Below are 23,584 nucleotides of genomic sequence, written 5' to 3'. Positions count from 1 at the left end.
TGAATAAATGCTTATTTGTAACGGTTGAGATTAAATAATGATTAAGAAAATAAATATTTTAAATGATAGTAACACTAATACAAAAAAAAAAATAGGAAGAAAAAGTTCATGTCACATTTTTTATAAAAATAGATTTGAGGTCAGTGTTTTCATGGAAAGAAATAGTGTTTTAGTGCCATACGGCCCACAGAGCAGGATTTTGAAACTAATTTCTGTACTGGTATAACACTCGCTCATGGATCAGTTGGTCCTGGGTTTGTGTTCTGCTGTGGGTGACGCAAAGTTGAATCCTTGGGAAAGGCTTTTTACATACAATGTCTCGCCACACTCGGGTGTAAAATGATTACCTGTTTGGTAAGTTTGTCTCTGTCATAATAAAAATGATACTACTTACATATTAAGTGTTGCTATTGGCCAGGATCCCTTGTACAACACGTTGAGCTTGTTTAGTGGATTTTGTATTGTATAAAATGCTCAAGAATTCTTTCTTTTTTGGGGTGAAACTGACAGTAACAATTGTTTGCTTCCCTTTGGATAGGAATCTAGTCTGTCGCAACATTGAAATGCCATTTCGATTACATATTTGCCACCGAGACATGCCAAATACTTTTCTTCCATCTGTCTGGATTTACAGTGATGTATTAACATTTGTATTGTTTTTGTTCTTGGCTGAGGAAATGTTTTGAGCCCAAGATTTAGTGTATGTGCTTAATTAGATAAATTAATTATGCCTTTCTGCCAAGACATTATAAGATATTGTCGCTTAGGCATTGCCATACCTGCCGAATCTTATGAATTTTTCGTAATTTTACGAATTTTAGACAAAATTTCATTGCCAAATAAGAAATTTTATGGAAAATTACGAATTTTTAATTCTTAATAATACTTAAATTATAATAAAAAGAACAAGAAGAAGACTACTACTACTACTAATAATAATAATGATAATGTGGTTGTTCGTACACAATTTCAGAAATTACGAATTTCCTTGTCAAATTACTAAAAATTGATATAAAAATTACTAAATTTGAAGTTTTCAATTTGGCATGTCTGCATTTCACGAAGGGATATAGATAATTCATCAAACAAGATGCCTGATGTCAACAGGAATCATGCAAGTTGTCCAAGTGAGCAAATTAGGGGTTAATAATTCTTGCCCAAGGAAAAAAACGAAAGTGCCTGAAGTGGGGCTCGAACCTGGGAACTTCCGTGTCACAATGCAATGCCTTAACCACTCAGCCCCTCCCCCCCCCCCCCACCCCCCGCCGCCTTAATTAGCACAATTTTTATTTTGGGTTGGGGCTTTTGACTTCTTCATGGAGGGTATCATTCTTTTGCGTCTCTTCACTCCTCACATTTTGAGACAATTGGTCACAAATTCTAGAGTGTCCACAATCTTACCATTATTTGATGTTTGATTTGATTTCCAGGTGGCCAAGCCTCATCTTGGGGAGAATCATCCGGCCCAAGTACGCGGTGACATCACAATCAACCTGAGTGTCCGGCCTGAGGTTAAAAGGGAATGGGAAGGTATCCACACTGTCTCCGGCCTTCCTGAGAGTTTGAGCACAAGGGGGCCAATTCTCTACTTTCTATTTTGATTAAGTTTTCACATATTCTGAAGTAGACATTTTCTGTTTCAGTATTAAGAAGTATGTGTGTGTGTTTGTGTGTGTGTATGTGTGTGTGTGAGAGAGAGAGTTAGAGAGTGAGAGAGACTGGGAGTGAGATAGATAGATAGAGTTAGTGAGAGAGAGAGAGAGAAGAGAGAGAGAGAGAGAAGAGAGAGAGAGAGAGAGGGGAGAGAGAGAGAGAGAGAGAGAGAGAGAGAGAGAGAAATTTGAATGGATTGAAGTTATTGTTATGCGCCTAGAGCTTTATTGTATAGAGGAGTGGGTGCAATATAAATAAATTTCATTATTATTATTGTTATTATTATTATTATTATTATTATTATTGTTATTATTATTATTATTATTATTATTATTATTATTATTATATCAATAATGATGTAACATAAAGCAATGTAATAATTCATTTAATGGCTGGTGAACTGCTCTGTAGTGCTTTACATTTTCCATCAACATTTAACAATGAGATGTAATGTTAGTAATAAATGCATTTTCATGTTTGACTAAAGGGAAGAATTTTGAGTCTCATGGTTTCAATCCTATATTTAGATGCAACAAGTGGCTCAAAATTCTTAGCTATTTTCTGTTGATATTTACGTTAGGATTGAATCAAACTGAGAAGATAAAACTTGTTTTAATAGGCTTTAATAGTACATGTATAGAAGCTGAAGGGTCGATGAATAATTGATCAGGACGATTAAAAACAGATACATTTATGAAGTAAAAAGGAACTGTCTGTCAAGAAATAAAGAAGCAAATAGAAAAGTGAGAAAAAAAAAAGTAACCAAGTACATACACTTGCAACTTGAAATAGATAAACAACTCCTTTGTACCAATGATAATGAATTCAATGTCATCGCCATTCCCAATCGATGTAGGTCTGAGGAAACACGATGTAGCCTTTCTGCTGACTCTCCGTCCTGAGACTCCGATCGGCTACAAGTACGACCACAATTCCCCTTTCATACCTCAGGTAAGAATTTATCGTTCTCAGCAAAATCTCAATATCCCAATTTCAAATTTGATATCGTTCTCAGCAAAAACTGGATATATCCCAATTTCAAATTTGATATCGTTCTCAGCAAAAACTCGATATATCCCAATTTCAAATTTGATATCGTTCTCAGCAAAAACTCTATATATCCCAATTTCAAATTTGATATCGTTCTCAGCAAAATCTCTATATCTCAATTTCAAATTTGATTTATGAAATACATTCTTGACTGAATTGGCTGAAATATTTCTTCAAAAATAATCTTTTGACAAATTTTCATTAGAAAATTAGATTTTTAACATGAACTATTGTGAAACTGGATTCCATCATCCTAACTATGACAATTTTTTTTTTTTTTCTTTCCCCTTTTTGGTCTGATCTGTTATTGCACAAATATAAAGTTTTATTTTGTAAATTTAATTAATTTTATTATAATATTAACTGCTATTTGTTTTCTGTTGTGGAGCTGTTAAAGATTGAATACAATTAGTTTTCCAATCCCGCTGTTTTAGGTGAGACCAATGACCTATAAATGTCTTTCTCCTCTGCAGGTTGGCTTGGTCTATGTGAGGGGTTGTGAGATTGAGGGAATGCTGGACGAGACTGGTAAAGTCATTGAAGAAGGTACAGTGAAATTTATTCACAGTTTTCATGTTTTTTATTTGTTTTTGACTGAAAAATTTCCTTCTTTTTTTTTTAAACATTGCTTTTTCATCACCTGTTCAGATGTTAACAGATATTTAATATTGCTTTTATGGATTGCACTCATCCACAGTCTTTTTTTTTACCATTCTCTTTAGGGCAAAAGGTATTTCATTTGGGGGATGTCACATGCTGTCTTTAGATGTATCAGCACAATCATTTTGGATGGGATGGAGACAGTTAAACATATTGTGCTTTTTTGTTTTTGTTTGAGATGATGTTTTTTTACCTTTTATCATTTCTTAGTTATGTACTTAACTACTTTAGGATTATTTTGAATATATTGCACTGTGACGAGTGTATCTTACATACAAGGATCTTTTGCTTGATCCTGGATGGGACTTTTAGCAAATGTCAAAATAGGGACACCGATAGATTGCTCGTGGAAACTTCTGTTCCCTATTTCAACAAGTCCCAGTAGTCTTTTTATAAAATTTTTTTGTTACTTTTAATTTTAACTTCAGGCCTACAACTTTCCCTTTATCATCTTCCTTTTTTATTGGCCCAGAAATGACCTAGTAGTGTCGCTTGGGTGGTAAGACCTCTAAAAATTAATATGATTTATACAGAATGATGTTGTTGTCTCTAGTCCAGAGTCCAGAGGCCTTTAAAAAAAAAATTGAGCTTTTATATCGTGCAGTATCCACTAAATGTGCTCAAAGGGATCCCTGGTCAACAGCAACATTTAACATGTAGGACGGGACATGACGCCTTATAGGAGATATTACAATTTTTGGGACAAAGACAACGCTGCTAATGGTCAGATACTCATTTTACACCTGAGTATGGTGAGAAAATGTAAGTAAAGAACCTTTTCCAAGGACTCAACTATGCGGCGAGCGAGACTCAAACCCAGGACCTTCCGATCCGAAAGCGAGTGTCATACCACTAGACCACATGGCCTTTGAGTTTTGCTCTTCAGTCCCATGCCATGTAGTAGTAATTGGAGTTTTTTTTTCCTGTTATTCTATATTGGGATGTTGAGGGCTAGCATGACTAAACTAATCTTTACGTTATTTTCAGGTCCTGATCCAAAGCCTGAGTTCCATTCAGACAACCGGACGTATCGAGTGTGGATGGACCCAAATCAGTACCAGCTGGACATGACCAGAACTGTCAATGGGGGAGAGGTGGGTTAGATTGGTCATTTTCTCATTGACTTGCATTTTAAGTTTTAAAAAGTTAAAGAGTTTCCTCCTCCCAACCCCTCAACTTTGAATTGGCATGCAAACAGTTCTGGTTCAAATCTTTCCAATCTGTTGTTCCTCAGAGCCAGAAAGTCACTTTATCCCAGTTTCTTTAGTATAAAATTGACAAAAGCATTAGCTTGCTGCCTTTTGATTAGGACACTAGTCTATAGCAAAAGTACTTTCTGCCAGATTTAAAAGCCTCAGCTACCCAATCACTGCTGACATGGGGGGGCAGAAAAAAATCTTTACTTCTCCTAGGATCGATCTCATTCCCTTTTCGTGTGAAGCGAGTGCTCTACCAATGGAGATATTGGGACCCCCTTTCCCATCACACACTGATTAAGACTCATCCATGCTCATTCACGATTGATTTTTTAAAAAACAATTTCATTCCCAGGATGTCTACGAGACTTTCAACGTTATAATGCGCAGGAAACCGAAAGAGAACAATTTTAAAGCCGTGCTGGAGACGATACGAGACTTGATGAACACGGACTGTGTCGTGCCAGACTGGCTACATGACCTCATTCTGGGATATGGTGACCCAGATTCTGCTCACTACTCCAAGTAAGAATTAATGACCAGTCTTGATTGGGGGGGGGGGGGGGGGGGGGGGGTTTAGTCCATTGACAGGGATGATACAGCTCCTTTTGTAAGGGGGAATCTTCAATATTTTGTATTATTATTATTATTATTATTATTATTATTATTATTATTATTATTATTATTATATTATATTATTATATTCATTTTATTATTTATTATTATTATTATAATATATTATTATTATTATTTTATTATTATTATTATTATTATTATTATTATATTATTATTATTGTAATTGTTGTTGTTAATTGATTAATAAGTCAATTGATAATCGATTCAATTTATTTATGTTCATATCCCATCTGATTTCCCATTTTTTTTTTCCAATTGTAAAACTCACTGATTGTATTTTAGCATGTAATAAGTAACGAAGGCAGTTTATTTATTATTCACTGAGTTAAAATCTTTTCCTTACTCCCCTGATATTCAAATCAACAGGATGTTTAACAAGAAACCCAGTTTGGACTGGAACGACACATTCCTCTCCCTAGAGCATCTCAAAAACAGTTTTCCAGAACACACTTACACGGTGGAGGGTGAAGAGGTCAAACAAATTCCTCCTTTCAAGTAAGTCGTGATGTTACACATCTACATCTACTTTGCTATGTGGTTTGTTATAAAAAACACATGTGTAATGAGTGACATATATCTTCCATATTTATATTTTACTTTAGATAATATTGAATAGATTATTGCATCAAAATGGTATTATGTCGGGATTGTAGAAAACGGTAAGGGCTGCCTGAAGCCGGTGATCATAAAATACTAATGAAAGAGTGAAAATGGAAAGGCTTCTTATGGGAAACTGTTCTGTTCTGTTCTGTTTTGTTCCCATACGAAGCCTTTCCATTTTCACTCTTTCGTTAGTATGTCAGGATTATTGAGTTGGTAAAAGTGGATTTTATAGTTAAGAATATAAAACAATCAATAAGACTTATAGAATTAATCCAAGTTTTATATTTGTAGCTATGTGGTCTTGTGGTATAACACTCCCCTTTGGACCACACAGTTGAGTTCTTTTTGAAAAGGCTCTTTATTCACATCTTCTCATCTTACTCAGGTCGTTAACACTGTTGTATTTGTCGGAAAAAAGTGTAATATCACCTTACAGGTGTCGTGTCTCGTCCTACATGTTAAATGTTGCTATTGGCTTGTGACCCCTTGTAAAGTGTTTAGTGGATATTGCAATATATAAATGCCCAAGTTTTTGACCCACATGGAGGTCCCAATAGCTCAGTTGATAGAGCGCGCAAAGGTATTGAGATCGATCCCGGGTGAAGTTGAGATTTTTTCCCCAACCCCTCTGTCTGCCTGTGAACATACATTGCGATAGAGTAGTGTCCTATCTAAAGGGTAGCAAGCAATTGCTATAGTCTGTTTCATGCCATAGACTCAGGTATGAATGAGTATCTGGCTACAGGTTGTAATGGATGTTGTAAGAGTATTGTTAGTACAATAAGGATGCATGATAGACTGTTACTGTATGAAATGGAATCTGGTTTCCATATGGCCTGGTGGGGGAATAAATAAAACATTGTGCATGGTTTATCTGGAAATGTGCTAAATAGATGTTCAAATTTGTGTCTTATTATTTAATTCGTAGATTTGGAATAGTTTTAAAATTAAATATACTTTTTGATGGAATTTTTTATCATTTAGCTCTGCTGTCCTCTGACAAAACACATTTTTCTGTTTTAAATTTTGGCCAAAAAATATTTTACTTTTAAATGTATTGATTAAAATGGTGCCCAAGACTTCATATTTCAGGTTTGAGATGTTTTGACGAGTTGGGGATCTTCTCAGTTAATTGACATTTGGAGTAAAATGTTTCTTGCTAAAATGAAAAAAAAGTTTTTAAAATTTTTTATTTCTTTGTTTTTTTCATTTTTTTTTTTCAGAGTAATGCAAAATTAAAATTAGAATTGTATTGTCAGTTTGTAAATCATTTTATTTGAGCAATTTGACATTTACATTATGTCATGCATCCTTTCCACTGATTCTGATGATTAAAGCAAAAGAAGAAAAAAGCCCCAGTAATTAAAATAATTTTTAAATTGAGCTTTTATATAGAGCAATATCCACTAACTGTGCTCAAAGCGCTTTACAAGGGGTACCTGGTCAACAGCAACATTTAACATGTAGGACGGGACATGCCGCCTGTTAGGCGATATTACAATTTTTCGGACAAGACAACGCTGTTAACGGCCAGGTACTCATTTTACACCTGAGTATGGTGAGAGAATGTGAGTAAAGAGTCTTTTCCAAGGACTCAACTATGCGCCGAGCGAGGCTCGAACCCAGGACCTTCCGATCCGAAAGCGAGTGTCATACCACTAGACCACATAGCCGCGTAATCCAATATAAATGACAACAAATGGTTGCCTTACTTGTTCCCTAGGTTGACCTTTGAAGAAGAGATAAGTGATGGCAAGAGAGGGGCGGACTCTGACACAGCCAAAACCCAGACGAAGAAAGTGACAGCTACTCCACACATCATCCCTAACAGGGGGCCTTATCCTTACAATCAGCCTAAAAAGTAAGGGGTCAAACAGTTTATTGGAAAATGATGAGTATAGGCTGAAAGTGTTGTTTTATTTAAAGTATGGGATATAAATATCGTTTTAATGATAATTGTAACAAAGAAATAAAATAGATTTTAAAGTCTTACAAAGATATTGGATAAAATTAATAGAGGCATTTGGCACTCTAGAGATTTATACCTTTAACAGTAATTGGGGTTTCTCAAACAGTTGCTCTCATTATTTATCTGAAGCTAAAAGCACCAAAGAAGGATGAATACAAGGGGACTGGTTCAAGTAGTGAACAGAAGATTCCATGATCAATCCTTTGATGTGTCTATTTTGACATTACCTAAAAGTACCGTCCAGACACAAGCAAAGGATTACCTAAAAGTACCATCCAGACACGAGCAAAGGATTACCTAAAAGTACCGTCCATACACAAGCAAAAGGATTACCTAAAAGTACCGTCCAGACACAAGCAAAGGATTACCTAAAAGTACTGTCCAGACACAAGCAAAGGATTACCTAAAAGTACCATCCAGACACAAGCAAAGGATTACCTAAAAGTACCATCCAGTCACAAGCAAAGGATTACCTAAAAGTACCGTCCAGACACAAGCTAAGGATCTCGTTTTGAAGGATACACCTGAATGTTAATAAGATACAATTTATTAAAACCTAATAACTATATAAAAGTATATAACAGAGAGGTGATTTACAGGGAATAAAATATCTTTTGACAAGTCTCACTTGGAGGTAAGTATCCATGCCAGGAACAGGAAAAAAGCTGAGAAATCTCAATCTAGAACAAAGACGGATAGCAATGTAGAAAGGGAAAACAGATATAGGGGATAGAAGACACAGCAAATGACCGCTCTGCCCAACTGACCAAGTTCCTATTCATTGATGGTACAGTACTCGCTGGATTCTAAAATGCTCTTGGGAGAAATGTGTGCTAGAATCCGAATATGCTGAAATCCGATGCTTATGTTGTAACGACTTATCATATATATATATATATATATATATATATATATATATATATATATAATAGTATAATATTATATATCTGTGGATCTGACCCCCTATGGCAGGGGTCATACTGTGTCTTCTATCCACCTATGTCTGTTCCCTCTTTGTCTTTGTCTTGGAATGAGATTACTTGGTTTTGTCCTGGCCCTGGCCGGAGTCCTGGCTGGGAGGGAAACAGTCAAATGCATTTTTTTGTTTTGAGAGATGATATTTTTTTCCTTGTAAATCATCTCTCTGTTATATATTATTATATTTGTTATTTTTAATGTATAATGTAAGCATTTGAGTGTATTACTCTTTGTTGGATTTTGTACTTGTCCGGATGAGACTTATAGGTGATCTCAAGCTAAGTACATTGGTGATATGCTCTTGGAATCTAAATCTGATCCCTATTTGTTCCCAGTTCCCCTTTGTCTTACTTTCTCTTGGGTATTTTAATTGTAATTCTTTAACTTTTTACGATCACATTTTCTTCCTTTTTACTGGCGCTGATAAATGTGTTGCAAGCGCCGTAAAACCCTTGAAAACAAAAACAATATATATATATTTAAAAAGCTTGGTCACTCAGCTCAAGATTGCTGGAATCCAGCGAGTACTGTACAAGGAAAATGTTACAAATGCCGTTTAACTTTAAAAAAAGTAAACTTCCTAGTGTTGATTGACCCAGACTCAGACTTCTCAAGTCAATGATTTTGTCTTGAACTTTGATTCCCCAGGAACGCCATCCAGTTTACCCCAACCCAGATTGAGGCCATCCGTGCAGGAATGCAACCCGGCCTCACCATGGTGGTCGGCCCCCCAGGGACGGGGAAAACAGACGTGGCTGTCCAGATCATCTCCAACATCTACCACAATTTCACCAACCAGAGAATTCTAGTCGTCACACACTCCAATCAGGTAAACTGGGATTTAACTTTGCATAATTACCCTATAAGGTATTGTAGCCTGTAAATCTCATCATGAAAGATAAAACAAAATGCATTGGTTCTTGGTTGTATATTTTTTACATTTTTTGTGCATTTGCATATATATATGTATACATTGTCGCCATAGTATAGATTCTCAACTTTGTGTTTATACATTTTTATGCTTGCCACGTCTGTAAACGAATTTCCATTTTTTTTTTAATGAATAAAGTATATATTATTATTATTATTATTATTATTATTATTATTATTATTATTATTATTATTATTATTATTATTATTATTATTATTATTATTATTATTATTATTATATATTATTATTATTATTATTATTATTATTATTATTATTATTATTTTATTATTATTATTATTATTATTATTATTATTATTATTATTATTATTATTATTATTACAACAACACACATCACATTGTCGGCTTTCTGTCTGTTGTTTACCCCTAGGCGTTGAATCAATTGTTTGAGAAAATCATGGCCTTGGACGTGGATGAAAGACATTTGTTACGTCTGGGACATGGAGAGGAGGCCTTAGAGACGGAGAAAGATTTTAGCAGGTAAAGTATTCTTTTTGTGTATCTGTATTAACTGACCGACAGCTTAAGTGAATTTTACTGTGTATGTGTTGATTTAAACATCAATTTTATTGAAAACAAATTATGTAAGATAGTAAATTGTTCTGTACAAATTTACAAACAAATTTAATGCTTTCCAGTTAATTGGTGCTTTTATAAAAAACTGCAATTTAAACTATTTGTCTTGAACAGGACAGATTTCTATATAATCTCATTAGAAACAAACTAAATGCAATTCAGTTAATTGAAATGATTTTTTGAACCTTTGTTACCTATGACTGATCCACCTTATTTGATTCGATTTTGTGGAGTGGGTGATGAGGTACAAACAAATGTGGTCAAAGAGAATTCAATGAGTTCTCAAAATGTAGAGTTCTTTGAAGGTTGATGTGAAACCATTTGTTCTCTAAAACTTATTGTCAACATTATTTGTCACCCACTATGTCAATCTAGTATTATTTGGCAATAAACTTGATGAAGAAAATAAGGGTTAAAGTCAGAATCAGGAAATTCAATTTTTTTTTTTTTTTTATTTGGGAAACAAAAACTCACAAACCTCAACAATAGCATTCATTTTAAATCCGATTTTCTAAATAAAGCTTAAAGTTCAGTTTAACATTTTCCTTACCAACTGCAGGAAAATCGTCGTATTTTTTTTGTACATCACAAAGTTTGAAGAAAAATCTTTGTTACAACTATAACAACTTAATGCTGGTTTATAAAGCTTGCCTTACTGAACAAATTTATGTATAGCATGTAATTATTGCTTTTGAGTTTGAGTGTAAATAAATGAATTTTTGTGTTGGGAATGTCTGGCACTCCAGGAATAATCCTGAAAATAGTTAGTAAGGAGAGAGTTAACTCACTCAACCCCAACACCGACTATATCTGTAGGTTACCCAGGTTAACCTTTGGCTATTTATTACATTTGTTAAAGACAAATTAATGGCGTAGTATCAAAGCTAATGTTTTTACATGTTAATGGTAGTTGAATAAAACTATCTATGTACATGCTCATTTTAAATACAGTTTTTCCAATTTTGAAAAGTAGCAAAAATCTCTAGGATTGAGAGAGTTAAAGCATCAGGATCACTTCAACATAAAACTTGTATATTGAGATGATTGGTCACATTTTTGTACATGTTTTGCTCAAGTGACATAATATGTATTATTGTCCTCCATTTTTGAATCAGATATGGCCGTGTTAACTTTGTACTGGCCCAGCGTCTTGAATTGCTGCAGGAAGTCAATCGTTTGCAGGCCAGTCTCGGTGTCCAGGGTGACCTTTCCTACACGTGTGAAACGGCTGGATATTTCTATCTCTACCAGGTGAGATTGAATCTGTTATAAACTTCTTTTAGTGGGCAGGGAGGTACATGCTGTGTCTTCTATCCCCCCATACCTGTTTTCCAATTGTTTCCTGTCGTTGTCTTGGAATGAGATTACTTGGTTTTGTCCTGACCCTGGCTGGAATTCCTTGGCTGGGAGGGAAACAGTCGAATGTATAGTTATAGTTTTGGGAGATGATATTTTTTTCCTTGTAAATCATCTCTCTGTTATGTATTATTTTTTTATTTTTAGCATATGATTTGTAAACATTTGAGTGTATTCCTCTTAGTTGGGACCTGTGCTTGTGTCTGGATGAGACTTTTAGGTGATCTCAAACTAAGTACTTTGATAGTGTGCTCTTGGAATCTACATCTGTTCCCTATTTGAACCAATTCCCCTTTGTCTTACCTTTTCTTGGGTGCTTTAATTGTAATTCTAGAAATTTTTGCTATCCCATTTTCTTCCTTTTTACTGGCACTGATATAACCTAAATGTGTTGCAAGCGCCGTAAAACCCTTAAAAACAAAAACAAAACAACAAACTTCTTTTATTTATTTTTCTCTTTCCATAACATTGGGTGTCTAGATAACTCATCTGGTAGAGCACTCACTTCGTAAACGGACTGAAATTTATCCTGTGTGAAGTCGAGATTTTTTTTCTTCTGACAACCCTGTCCAACCAGTAGTAATTGGGTAGCTGAGTCTTTTTTGATCTGGTGGAAAGTACTGTGTGATGGGCTGGCATCTTTTTCAAAGGGTAGCGAGCAATTGCTATTATCTGTTCAACACTACAGAAATGGGGATAAACCTCATCTCCATGGGCCTTATGGTTTCTAAAGAAATCTATTGTATTACTTCAAACGTGGCACAGCAATATTGTCTTTGCTTCATATCTAAAGGTACTGAACTGCATTTGACTCTACACCACTCCCTAGCTTATTTTGCTTGCTGTGCTGTGGCTGAATGAATAAAGGGAATTGTTATTTTTATTTTATTTATGTAACAACATTGTTTCTAGTTTTGATGTATGGATGCATCACACATTAATTATAGTATTATTACATGTTCCATGGGGGAAGAGTTCTTGGGGTGTTCATGTTGACTTCTGACTAACGAAGTCTGTCTTGTTATCGAGTTATAATAAAGTTGATTTTATCAACAGATCTTAATTTTCATTAATTCAACGTTATAACAATTTATATCTTTCAAAATTGTGCTTGAGGCAAATGGCAGGAGACTTGAGAAGGGGGAAGAGGAGAAGAGAATAAGAAGGAGAGGCGGAAGAGTGCTTAACCCATTTTCTGGAGGGGTTCAAGTTTTCTCTATCCCGACACCTTTTATTTTAAGTCTGCAGTTTATGCAAATGAATAAGGGGAGGGACAATTGATAATTTAATCTCATTGTTACAGTTACAGGGTAATCTCATTGTTTCAGTTACAGGGTAATCTCATTGTTACAGTTACAGGGTTATCTCATTGTTTCAGTTACAGGGTAAATGAAACTGTCAAAGCTGAATCATGTGACGTGTTGTTTGCCTTAACATACCACAAGACACACACTACACTAGAAACCTAGTAAAAGCTTTTATAACACATCTGGACACGACTCTGGAGACATCAATCACACTGCTTGTTGTAGAATAATAATAATATTACACCTATGTGATGAATTCTTTTGATATTTATTTGTTTCATGGCAACGTTTCACTCATTTACGTATTAAAATTAAACGTTGTATGATTGTTCGTATTAATGAATGGTATGTACTTCAAACTTTAACGTTTAGAGTTCTGCTTCAAATCCTCGGAAAAATCGTTCGTATCAATGTTTTTGTCTCAAGGAAATCGAAATGGCGCGGCCTTGTTTACTTCCGACACAAAAGTGCACCACTAATTTCATCTTATTTCGCGATTTGTTGATTGAAGACCTATCCTTCGCTTAATATTATATAAAGCATTGTATGATGATTTAGAATTACAAAGAGGCATCAAAAATAATAAACCATCCTGTTGATGAAGTAGAAAGAATTCATGGAAAAGCAATAGAAAGGACAGCATTCTCAATTACCAACAATAAAAAAACATATTTTATACCATGAATTTGATATTTTGCCATCTGGGAGAAGTTTTTGTCAGATTAAATGTGGAACTAACAAGTATAAATCAACGTTCGTTCCATCAGCAATAAAAATGTTGAATATTTCATATGGTACAGCAAAACCAAGGATTGATGCGTTGACTGATTGACTGATTAATTTGTTTAATGTTAGGCTAGATGAAGTGACCAATTGATAATGATGATAATATTTGGTGTTGAATTGCCAAGAATGTAACGAATTGAAAATGAAATGAAAATGTTGATGTTGTGTATGTCGCATGCGTGAAAGAAAGAGAGGAAGAGAGAGAGAGAGAGAGAGAGAGAGAGAGAGAGAGAGAGAGAGAGAGAGAGAGAGAGAGAGAGAGAGAGAGAGAGAGGTGTCTGTTCAATGTTATAGTTATCATATAACGTTATGACAAGTGTAACTAAATGACAAATTGCCATATTTGTGGACAATAAAGATCTATTATTATTATTATTATTATATATCTTTATTGTCCCCAAAAAAGTGGCAATTTGTCATTTGGTTACACATTTATATCTGGGTGTTGTTCCTGACCTCCCATAGTGGGCAGGGAGGTACTTACTGTGTCTTCTATCCCCCTATATCTGTTTACTGGCGCTGATGCTCTTGGAATCTACATCTAATCCCTATTTGTTCCCAGTTCCCCTATGTCTTACTTTTTCTTGGGTGCTTTAATTGTAATTCTAGAACTTTTTACTTTCCCATTTTCTTCCTTTTTATTGGTGCTGATATAACCTAAATGTGTTGCAACGCCGTAAAACCCTTAAAAACAAACAAAACAAACAAATTTATAACAATACAATATTGACATAGTCACACTCACACAGATGCACACTAGTAACATAGTAGTCATCGAAAAAAAACAAAAAAAACAAACTTATAGCCACTTATAGTATTAAAAACAAGACATCTTATCAAATTTCATATCTCTTTCACAGGTGTTGTCACGATGGGAAGAATTTTTAAGCAAGATGAAACCTATCCAAGGACAGGTAGGTTGGGATGATGTTGAAATTATTTTTTTCTTCCTATTTAGAGAATCTGTAAAATTTTTCAATAAATTTGAATAGGACAATGGCTGAAGAATCTGTTCTAGACCTTTGTCAATCTGGAAAGTGTAAAGAAATATGCAGAATTAGGCAAATTCATTTATGTATTATTTTTCATTATGCTAGACTATGTTTGCCAGTTGTCAATTTTATGCCAAAATTCTGGTTTAATGACATTTCGAGTATTTAGCTTTGCTTTAAAAAGAAATGCCAATTTTTAAAAGGCGTAACTAACTATGGATACTATCTATTGTTTATTTCATTTACATAAATCTCACTTTCGATTGTGATTGCCCATGAAAATTTCTAATTTTTCTCAGTATGCAGATGTTGTATACAATAGTGATGGGTTTCAGATTTCAGAGTGTCATGTATAACATGAATTTGAGATTCTTACAATTGTGCGGCTATGTGGTCTAGTGGTATGACACTCGCTTTCGAATTGGAAGTTCTTGGGTTCGAGCCTTGCTCGGCGCATAGTTGAGTCCTTGGAAAAGACTCTTTACTCACATTCTCTCACCGTCCTCAGGTGTAAAATGAGTACCTGGTTGTTAACAGCGTTGTCTCTGTCGAAAAAAAATGTAATATCGCCTAACAGGCATCATGTCTCGTTCTACATATTACATGTTGCTGTTAGTCAGCAACCCCTTGTAAAGCGCTTTGAGCATGTTTAGTGGATATTGCGCTATATAAAAGCTCAAACTCAAGTAGTGATGGGTTTCAGATTTCAGAGTAATGAATTTGAGATTCTTACAATTGTTTGTCCATTAAAATTGAATCCATTTTCATCCAGATTATCATTGTCAAGTTTTGAAAACCATCTCATTTTCATTCCAGGATGAAAACGTCAAACAAATTAGAGAATTTTTCCCCTTCAATAAGTTCTTTGCCAATGCTCCACAACCTCTGTTCCGATGCAAAAATTTTGCAGAGGACCTGGATATCGCTCAAGGTTGCTTTGCCCACATCAAGAAGATCTTTGCCCAGCTGGAGGTAAGTTGTGTTACAGGCAATACGCTTCAACAGTCGTAACGCCACTTCCCTCGTAATGACGCATGGTAACTTAGTAACTGGCTCTAAACTATCGGAACAATGGCGGAAGCCCTTATGAAATATTTCTCCCAAGAGCATAAAAGAGTATCCCAGAGGAAAAAAAAAACATTATAAATCTGATCATGTTTTGACTTTTACACATTCTGATTACAAGACATGTGACATCAGACTATTGAATCCAATTGTCATTGTTGTCCATTTCTTGCTGACTTGCCTCGTAGATTTAGTCAATGAACATATGTGACCCACCTTCTCAAAATGGTATTATGTTTGGATTAATTAGGTGTTGGAGGTTGAATTTCTACCCATTAGTATGAAAATTGGGACTCGTTTTGTATTTGCTATGATGGAGAATAAATAGAATTTCTTAAATTACAAAATATAAAACTGAGTGTGCATATTTTTTTTTGGTATCATGTTTGTTTTAAATTCACTTTTCTATGCCTGATTCATCTCGATATAATACTGTTTTGAGATGGTAGGCCACATATAGACATTTTTAGAATTAAAAAATGGCCAAATTTTGATTTTTCAAAGATTTTTTTGTGTGGAGATTTAGGGCTGGCCAAAATGTGTGACCCACCATATCAATCTGGTGTTATGCCATGATAGACTAGACTGTCAACATTTGGTGTCCAAATAATGAAATTTGAGTTGATTTAAAGCTTTGATTTGAGAAAAAAATATTGTTGGAATAAGAAGTGTATCGTTTTGATTCTAGTCAAAGCAATTAAAAAAAATGATTAGTCCTTTCTTCTCATTTTTATTATTTAAAAGAATATATTCTGGCTAAAAAAAACAATGCTGTTAACGGCCAGGTACTCATTTTACACCTGAGTACGGTGAGAGAATGTGAGTAAAGAGCCTTCTCCAAGGACTCAACTATGCGCCGAGTGTGAGGCTCGAACCCAGGACCTTCCGATCCGAAAGCGAGTGTCATACCACTAGACCACATAACCGCAGGGTAATGGTAACGCACGACATGCGACTATTTTTCTTTTCCCTCTAGGAATTCCGGGCATTTGAACTCCTACGCAGCGGATCGGACAGAGCAAATTACTTGCTGATCAAAGAAGCCCGAATCATTGCCATGACCTGTACGCACGCTGCCCTCAAGAGACGGGATTTGGTCAACTGTGGATTTCAGGTAGGATAATAGGTTTAGTCCTGTTTGTGTGCGACGATGACTTGTGTAGCACTAGTCTGCCCCCGCAGATTTTGCCGGCCGCCGCAAATGGCAAATTTGCGGCCGCAAATTTTACCCTTGACCGCAAAAAGCCGCAAATTTTTATTTGGCCACAAAAAAACGCAATTTTCGCCAGTTTTAGGCAAATTTTAGTGTTTGAAATGGCAAAAAACCGCGAGGACAGACTAGTATGATTTCAGAAAAATGTGTAATAGTTCAGAACAATTTTTAGCCTTCTTTTCAATCCTCACTTTTCCAGCTTTGGAGAGGAATCAATACTGGGCGATATCTCAATGAATTGTTGTCATGGAAACCAGGAGGTTTGAGAAAACAGATGCCACATGTGAAAGTAGTTGTCGTAATTCAGGCTCATCGGCTCATCAGACCTATATAAAATGAGTTTGTCTCAGCATCAGTAGCTTGAAAAGGTTTAATAATTTAATGCCCCCTGCACAGAGTACTTTTTGCAAGATATATTACGAGACCCAGTCGTCTAATGTATGGGCATGGTGGTCAGAAAAAATTCATAGTTATAGAAGATTGTGTGTGTGAGATGTATACTCCAATTATTTGAGTTATCTATGAAACTTTTACATATTGGATTCGAGAGATTTAGCCCTAGATCCTATTTTGTTATGATGTTTACAATTTGAGTGGTAAAATTTGTGATTCTGCTTGGACTTCACTGTCGACAATTTTGTTTTGATGCAGACAACTCCAATCATTAGAAAATGTGTTCACTATTCCATGGTGTGAAGCTAGTGTTGTCCTTGTGTTAGCACCTAATAGGCTGCATGATTCGTCCTATAAGTTAAAGGTACAGTGTTCAATCAGAAGATTTGCAGTAATTTTGTAGTCAAGTGCTTAGAGATGGTTTTTGCCATGGATAAACATTATATATTCAATGGTTTTTTTTCATTTTCCCCCTCAGTTTGACAACATCCTTATGGAAGAATCAGCTCAAATTCTGGAGATTGAAACATTCATTCCTCTGTTACTGCAGGTATTTTGTATGCCATGTATTAATCGCAGCATGAAACAGATCTGTTGAAATTCATCCGATTCATATCTGCATGGAATGGTTTAGGATGCCATTAGTTCTAGCTGCTCAAGGGATCCAAACATTGGTCTATAATTAAAAATAGATGAACAAACTTCTCTTTATAGGTCTTTTGTCTTAATTTTAATTTGGATGTAAAAAGATATTCCAGGGACCAGCTGTAGCCTCGAGCTGCCAAGCGGTCTAGAGGGGCTATGTTTCATGCGGGAATAAATGAGATGTGGATGGTGAGAGCTGAATTTGTGTTCTTTAAGTGTTAGGGCAATGCCTTATCTACTATGTCACCTTGTCTACCTATTATGAAATAGTTTTTTTTTAAAAAAAAGAAGAGGGCTTAGGGTGGGCCATTATCAACTTTAACTAATGACATTTGTTTTTTTGTTTTTTGTCTTTTCTTTGGCTTTGCATTGTAACTGATTTTTCTGTGTAATCTTCTACAATTTTACATCCCCCCCACCCCACACACACATCCGTGACCAGAATCCCAAGGATGGAAACAATCGGTTGAAACGCTGGATCATGATAGGCGACCACCATCAGCTTCCGCCTGTCATCAAGAACATGGCGTTCCAAAAGTTTTCCAACATGGAACAGTCCCTGTTTACTCGTCTGGTCAGACTGGGTGTTCCCACAGTGGATCTGGATGCCCAGGGTAGAGCCAGGGCTAGGTAAGGCTATGGCTACACATTTGCTGTCACTTGTACAGATTACATTTTTATACAAATCAGTCTTGGATAATTCAACTTGTTTAATGATATTTCAAGCTTGAAGTTTGATATCTGACATTTTTCCTACTTTTATTGGGTTTTTTTTTTGGTATTTTTTCCATTTGCTTGTTTTTTTGTTTGTTTTTGTTTTTTTTCTATTTGCTTGTTTTATGTTTTTGTTTGTTTTATGTTCTTTTTTTTTCTTGTTCTTTGATATTGTTACTACAGCATTCCTGGTTAAATCATTTTCCATAGTAATCCCTCTTGAATTCAACTCTGAAAGACTGACTGGATTTGTAAGAGTAAGAAACAAACAAACAAAAAAAACCCTCATATTCCAATAAGGTTTGTGGCAACTGATGTACGCTACAGTGGTAACATCTAACTCACTTCATTGATAAATGTAAATTTACAAAGGCTTTTAAAAAATTCTCTACTTGAATTGTCAACATTCCAAAAACGGTTTTCGTTTCAGCTTGGCCAACCTCTACACGTGGCGATATAAGAGATTGGGTTCTCTACCACACGTGTTGAAGAGACCAGAGTTCCTCACCTCCAATGCTGGATTCCTCTTTGACTTCCAGCTGGTGGATGTTGGTGACTTCAACGGAGTGGGGGAGTCGGAGCCCAACCCATTCTTCTATCAGGTCAGTTTCATCATTTCTTATCGTATCTCAAAACATATAATGTACCGAGCAGGTAGTTGAATGTCATCAATATAATGGCTTCTGTGTCTATTTCAAAAGTTTTCTGTAGCAAGAAACTCTGGGAGAGCCAATGCTCTCATAGAAAAAACCCCACTCGAACAAGTCTAGTTCCAGTCTTAAAGTTCAAACACTGTAACAGGTGCTGGATGACAACTATGTCATGACTTTTAAGTGCCTTTCTATTCTTTCTTTTCTAAGTGTGGATGTTAGGCCTGAACCCCAGAATCCTCAGATTAGGAAATCAGTCTTTGTCTTTTTGTAGACTGTAACTTTTGATTACGTAGACCATACACTATCCTGTGCCTTTAGTGTATCAATTAACTTAGAAGTGCCACCGTCTTCTATTGTAATTTGCATTTCCATCTTTTTACCCATTGCATAATCTCCCTGCTCTTTCCACAACTTTGCTCTATTGACTATTTATCTTTTTGCTTTGCACCAGACACCCAAACTATTTAATTCCTGATTTCATGGATCCATTTGCCTCTGAAAAAGGACATGTCCAGCATTTGGGGGGATCAGCAAAGTTAATTAATTGATCAGACATGTCTTTCGTTTAAGCTAGAGGTGCCTAAATGAGCCAGTAAAATGGAGAGAAAAAAATAAAGTGAGTAGATGTGACTCATATATAAGGGAACAACACAAAACAAACAACGTTTCAGCCCTTGGCCTTCGTCAGGAGACAAAAAACACAAACACAAATATGTAAATTTACAAAATATCACATTTCGTCAAATGTGGAAACAATGTTAATGTGAGGAAAGGGCGTTGAGTGTGGATGCATTTACACCACCCGACACCACACAAATGTTGATTCGATCTTTAGTATTGAAGCTACAACAGTTTGGATTGGATTGGATTGGATAATGTAAATTTTCAATTTGGTTCGGATATGGATGTATTTTTATTTCATTTCAGTCATAATTTGCCCACTAGCATTTACTTTTCCCAAAAAATTTTTATTTAAGCTTTGACTTACATTAAAATAAAGATTGGAAAACATCGATTTTTCTATTGAAGGGGAATCAGACGATTTGAAATGTCACAAGTGTACATTTATCTTGTGCATTTCCAGTTTCCATCAAGTGCATGACTCCATGAATGAGATTAATTTTAGAATTGCGTAATGGATTTTAAATGTTATTATTATTGCTTACGAAAGAGTGAAAATGGAAAGGCTTCTTATGGGAACAAAATGTTTTTCTATTATTATTGCTTGTAACTTCCTCAAAGGACATGGAATCAAACAGCCACAATGAAAACATTTTTTTTTTCACAAACTTTTCACAGAACCTGGCAGAAGCTGAGTTTGTGGTGGCAACTTTTATGTACATGAGAATGCTGGGATATCCGGCTGAGGAGATTTCAATCTTGACAACCTACAATGGCCAGAAACATTTGATTCGTGACGTCATCCAGCAGAGGTGTGGCAACAATCCACTCATCGGACGCCCTCATAAGGTATAAGTTATTACAGTCTTATCTTATCTTAATGATTACAATCTTATCTTATCTTAATGATTACAATCTTATCTTATCTTAATGATTACAATCTTATCTTATCTTATTGATTACAACCTTATCTTATCTTAATGATTACAATCTTATCTTATCTTAATGATTACAATCTTATCTTATCTTAATGATTACAATCTTATCTTAATGATTGCAATCTTATCTTAATGATCACAATCTTATCTTATCTTAATGATTACAATCTTATCTTAATGATTACAATCTTATCTTAATGATTACAATCTTATCTTATCTTAGTGATTACAATCTTATCTTATCTTATTGATTACAATCTTATCTTATCTTAATGAGTACAATCTTATCTTATCTTAATGATTACAATCTTATTTTTTTTTAATGATTACAATCTTATCTTATCTTATTGATTACAATCTTATCTTATCTTAATGATTACAGTCTTATCTTATCTTAATGATTACAATCTTATCTTATCTTAATGACTACAATCTTATCTTATCTTATCTTATTGATTACAATCTTATCTTATCTTATTGATTATAATCTTATCTTATCTTATTGATTACAATCTTATCTTATCTTATTGACTACAATCTTATCTTATCTTAATGATTACAATCTTATCTTATCTTAATGATTACAATCTTATCTTAATGATTACAATCTTATCTTATCTTAATGATTACAATCTTATCTTATCTTATTGATTACAATCTTATCTTATCTTAATGATTACAATCTTATCTTAATGATTACAATCTTATCTTATCTTAATGATTACAATCTTATCTTATCTTAATGATTACAATCTTATCTTATCTTATTGATTACAATCTTATCTTATCTTAATGATTACAATCATATCTTAATGATTACAATCTTATCTTATCTTATTGATTACAATCTTATCTTATCTTAATGATTACAATCTTATCTTATTGATTACAATCTTATCTTATCTTAATGATTACAATCTTATCTTATCTTATTGATTACAATCTTATCTTATCTTAATGATTACAATCTTATCTTATCTTAATGATTACAATCTTATCTTAATGATTACAATCTTATCTTATCTTAATGATTACAATCTTATCTTATCTTATTGATTACAATCTTATCTTATCTTAATGATTACAATCTTATCTTATCTTATCTAAGGCTGAATATGGGACTTATCCATTCAATGCCTTATACAATCGGTTTACTACTAAATGGACCTTTTCCAAAATGATTTTGATTTTGTATTGAAATTAACTTTTGGAATTCCCTTTATTATTTCCAATGTGAGATTTTTATTTAGGGTTTATTTTGAAAAAGAGAGAGAGAGAGATAACCAAGGAATCATCAGCTTTACAGCCCTGCAAAGTGGCTGGAATTGGGGTTTTCCAGGGGTTACTGCAATGCCTTATCCATTTCACCATCATGCCCACTGGCAAGCAATGATTTTACTCTAGCTTGAGATCATATCTTACCATTCTTACCAAGAAAACTTTTATTGCTCTATTTATAAAGTCAGGCCTTTCTTTATAAGTCAATAAACCAATGGAAGAAAATGTGATTGGAATGAAAATCAGGATTGCAGTGGAAGAAATGTTAAAAGATAAATGAAGTAAAAAGTTTGGAATTCTGATTTTCTGCATAGAAAACTCCTCTAGAAATTATGTTGTTTTTTTTTGGGTTTTTTTTTCCCCAATCCAGGTCTTTACAAAGTTAAGGCATGAATTTAAATCATCATGTGTTTTATGAATTTCAATCATCATGTGTTTTATGAATTTCAATCATCATGTGTTTTATGAATTTCAATCATCATGTGTTTTATGAATTTAAGTCATCATGTGTTTTATGAATTTCAATCATCATGTGTTTTATGAATTTAAATCATTAATCATCATGTGTTTTTCCATCTTCAGGTTACCACAGTGGATCGTTACCAAGGACAACAAAACAATTTCATCTTGCTGTCTCTCGTCCGTACAAAAACTGTTGGGCATCTCAGGTATCACAACCTCATATTAATTAATCCTGTTGAATAACAATATTTTATGAGATTCATGAAATATTCGTCTGCTTTGATTTTTTTTTTTCCTTCCTTGTTTGGATGGGTAATTTTTCATCTTTTTTTTTTGTGTTAGGTTAAGGTTATGAAAAGTTGGTTACATTAATCATTATGAATAAGAGGATGAAATATTTGATGATTATGAATTGTAAAGGCATAATGACTGAAAATATTATTTGTGAAGACACGCCAACTGAGAGTACGACCGTAATGGTAACCATGATCAAATTTGAAATGTTACGATTTTAATTGTAAAGACATGTTAACATCAAATTTTTTACACACATCTACTGAAAATTTTATGAATTTGATATTGAAAATTGACTAAAATTGAATGCCATGATTTTGATCTCGAATGACTTGATGAATTTGTTCCGTCCCCAGAGATGTTCGTCGTTTGATTGTGGCCATGTCCAGGGCACGTCTCGGGCTCTACATTTTTGCCAGGGCCAACTTGTTCAGCAACTGTTTTGAGTTGACCCCGACATTCAACAAGGTAGGTGTGAGGTTGATGCTAGATGATCTGCAATATAAAGAAAAGTGGAATAGCTGCTTTTAAAAAAAATTATGTTCTATAAATTTACAGACTCTAACATAAGTTTTACTGTCTTGAGACATGTCTTGT

General features: G+C 34.4%; 1 protein-coding gene across 2 annotated transcripts in view; it reads left to right on the top strand.

Annotated features, from left to right (window-relative positions):
* Positions 1-23,584, top strand: part of LOC144971294 (RNA helicase aquarius-like) — a 47,239-nt gene that overhangs the window by 19,159 nt on the left and 4,496 nt on the right. For both annotated transcript variants that reach the window (XM_078911916.1, XM_078911924.1), the window contains exons 18-36: positions 1,431-1,530; positions 2,510-2,604; positions 3,177-3,249; positions 4,351-4,457; positions 4,915-5,084; positions 5,562-5,690; positions 7,522-7,659; positions 9,394-9,574; positions 10,065-10,174; positions 11,386-11,521; positions 14,580-14,633; positions 15,528-15,683; positions 16,753-16,890; positions 17,861-17,932; positions 18,470-18,657; positions 19,172-19,343; positions 20,694-20,864; positions 22,814-22,899; positions 23,344-23,455. In XM_078911916.1, the coding sequence (XP_078768042.1) occupies positions 1,431-1,530; positions 2,510-2,604; positions 3,177-3,249; positions 4,351-4,457; positions 4,915-5,084; positions 5,562-5,690; positions 7,522-7,659; positions 9,394-9,574; positions 10,065-10,174; positions 11,386-11,521; positions 14,580-14,633; positions 15,528-15,683; positions 16,753-16,890; positions 17,861-17,932; positions 18,470-18,657; positions 19,172-19,343; positions 20,694-20,864; positions 22,814-22,899; positions 23,344-23,455 (2,388 nt within the window). The remainder of the gene's footprint in view (positions 1-1,430; positions 1,531-2,509; positions 2,605-3,176; positions 3,250-4,350; positions 4,458-4,914; positions 5,085-5,561; positions 5,691-7,521; positions 7,660-9,393; positions 9,575-10,064; positions 10,175-11,385; positions 11,522-14,579; positions 14,634-15,527; positions 15,684-16,752; positions 16,891-17,860; positions 17,933-18,469; positions 18,658-19,171; positions 19,344-20,693; positions 20,865-22,813; positions 22,900-23,343; positions 23,456-23,584) is intronic.

Source organism: Berghia stephanieae, chromosome 1, assembly GCF_034508935.2.
Source record: "Berghia stephanieae isolate SIO BIC M18660-M18661 chromosome 1, UCSD_Bste_1.3, whole genome shotgun sequence".
NCBI lineage: Eukaryota > Metazoa > Mollusca > Gastropoda > Nudibranchia > Aeolidiidae > Berghia > Berghia stephanieae.
Note: the sequence above shows the minus strand (reverse complement) of the source record. Positions and strands in the feature narration are given on the sequence as shown.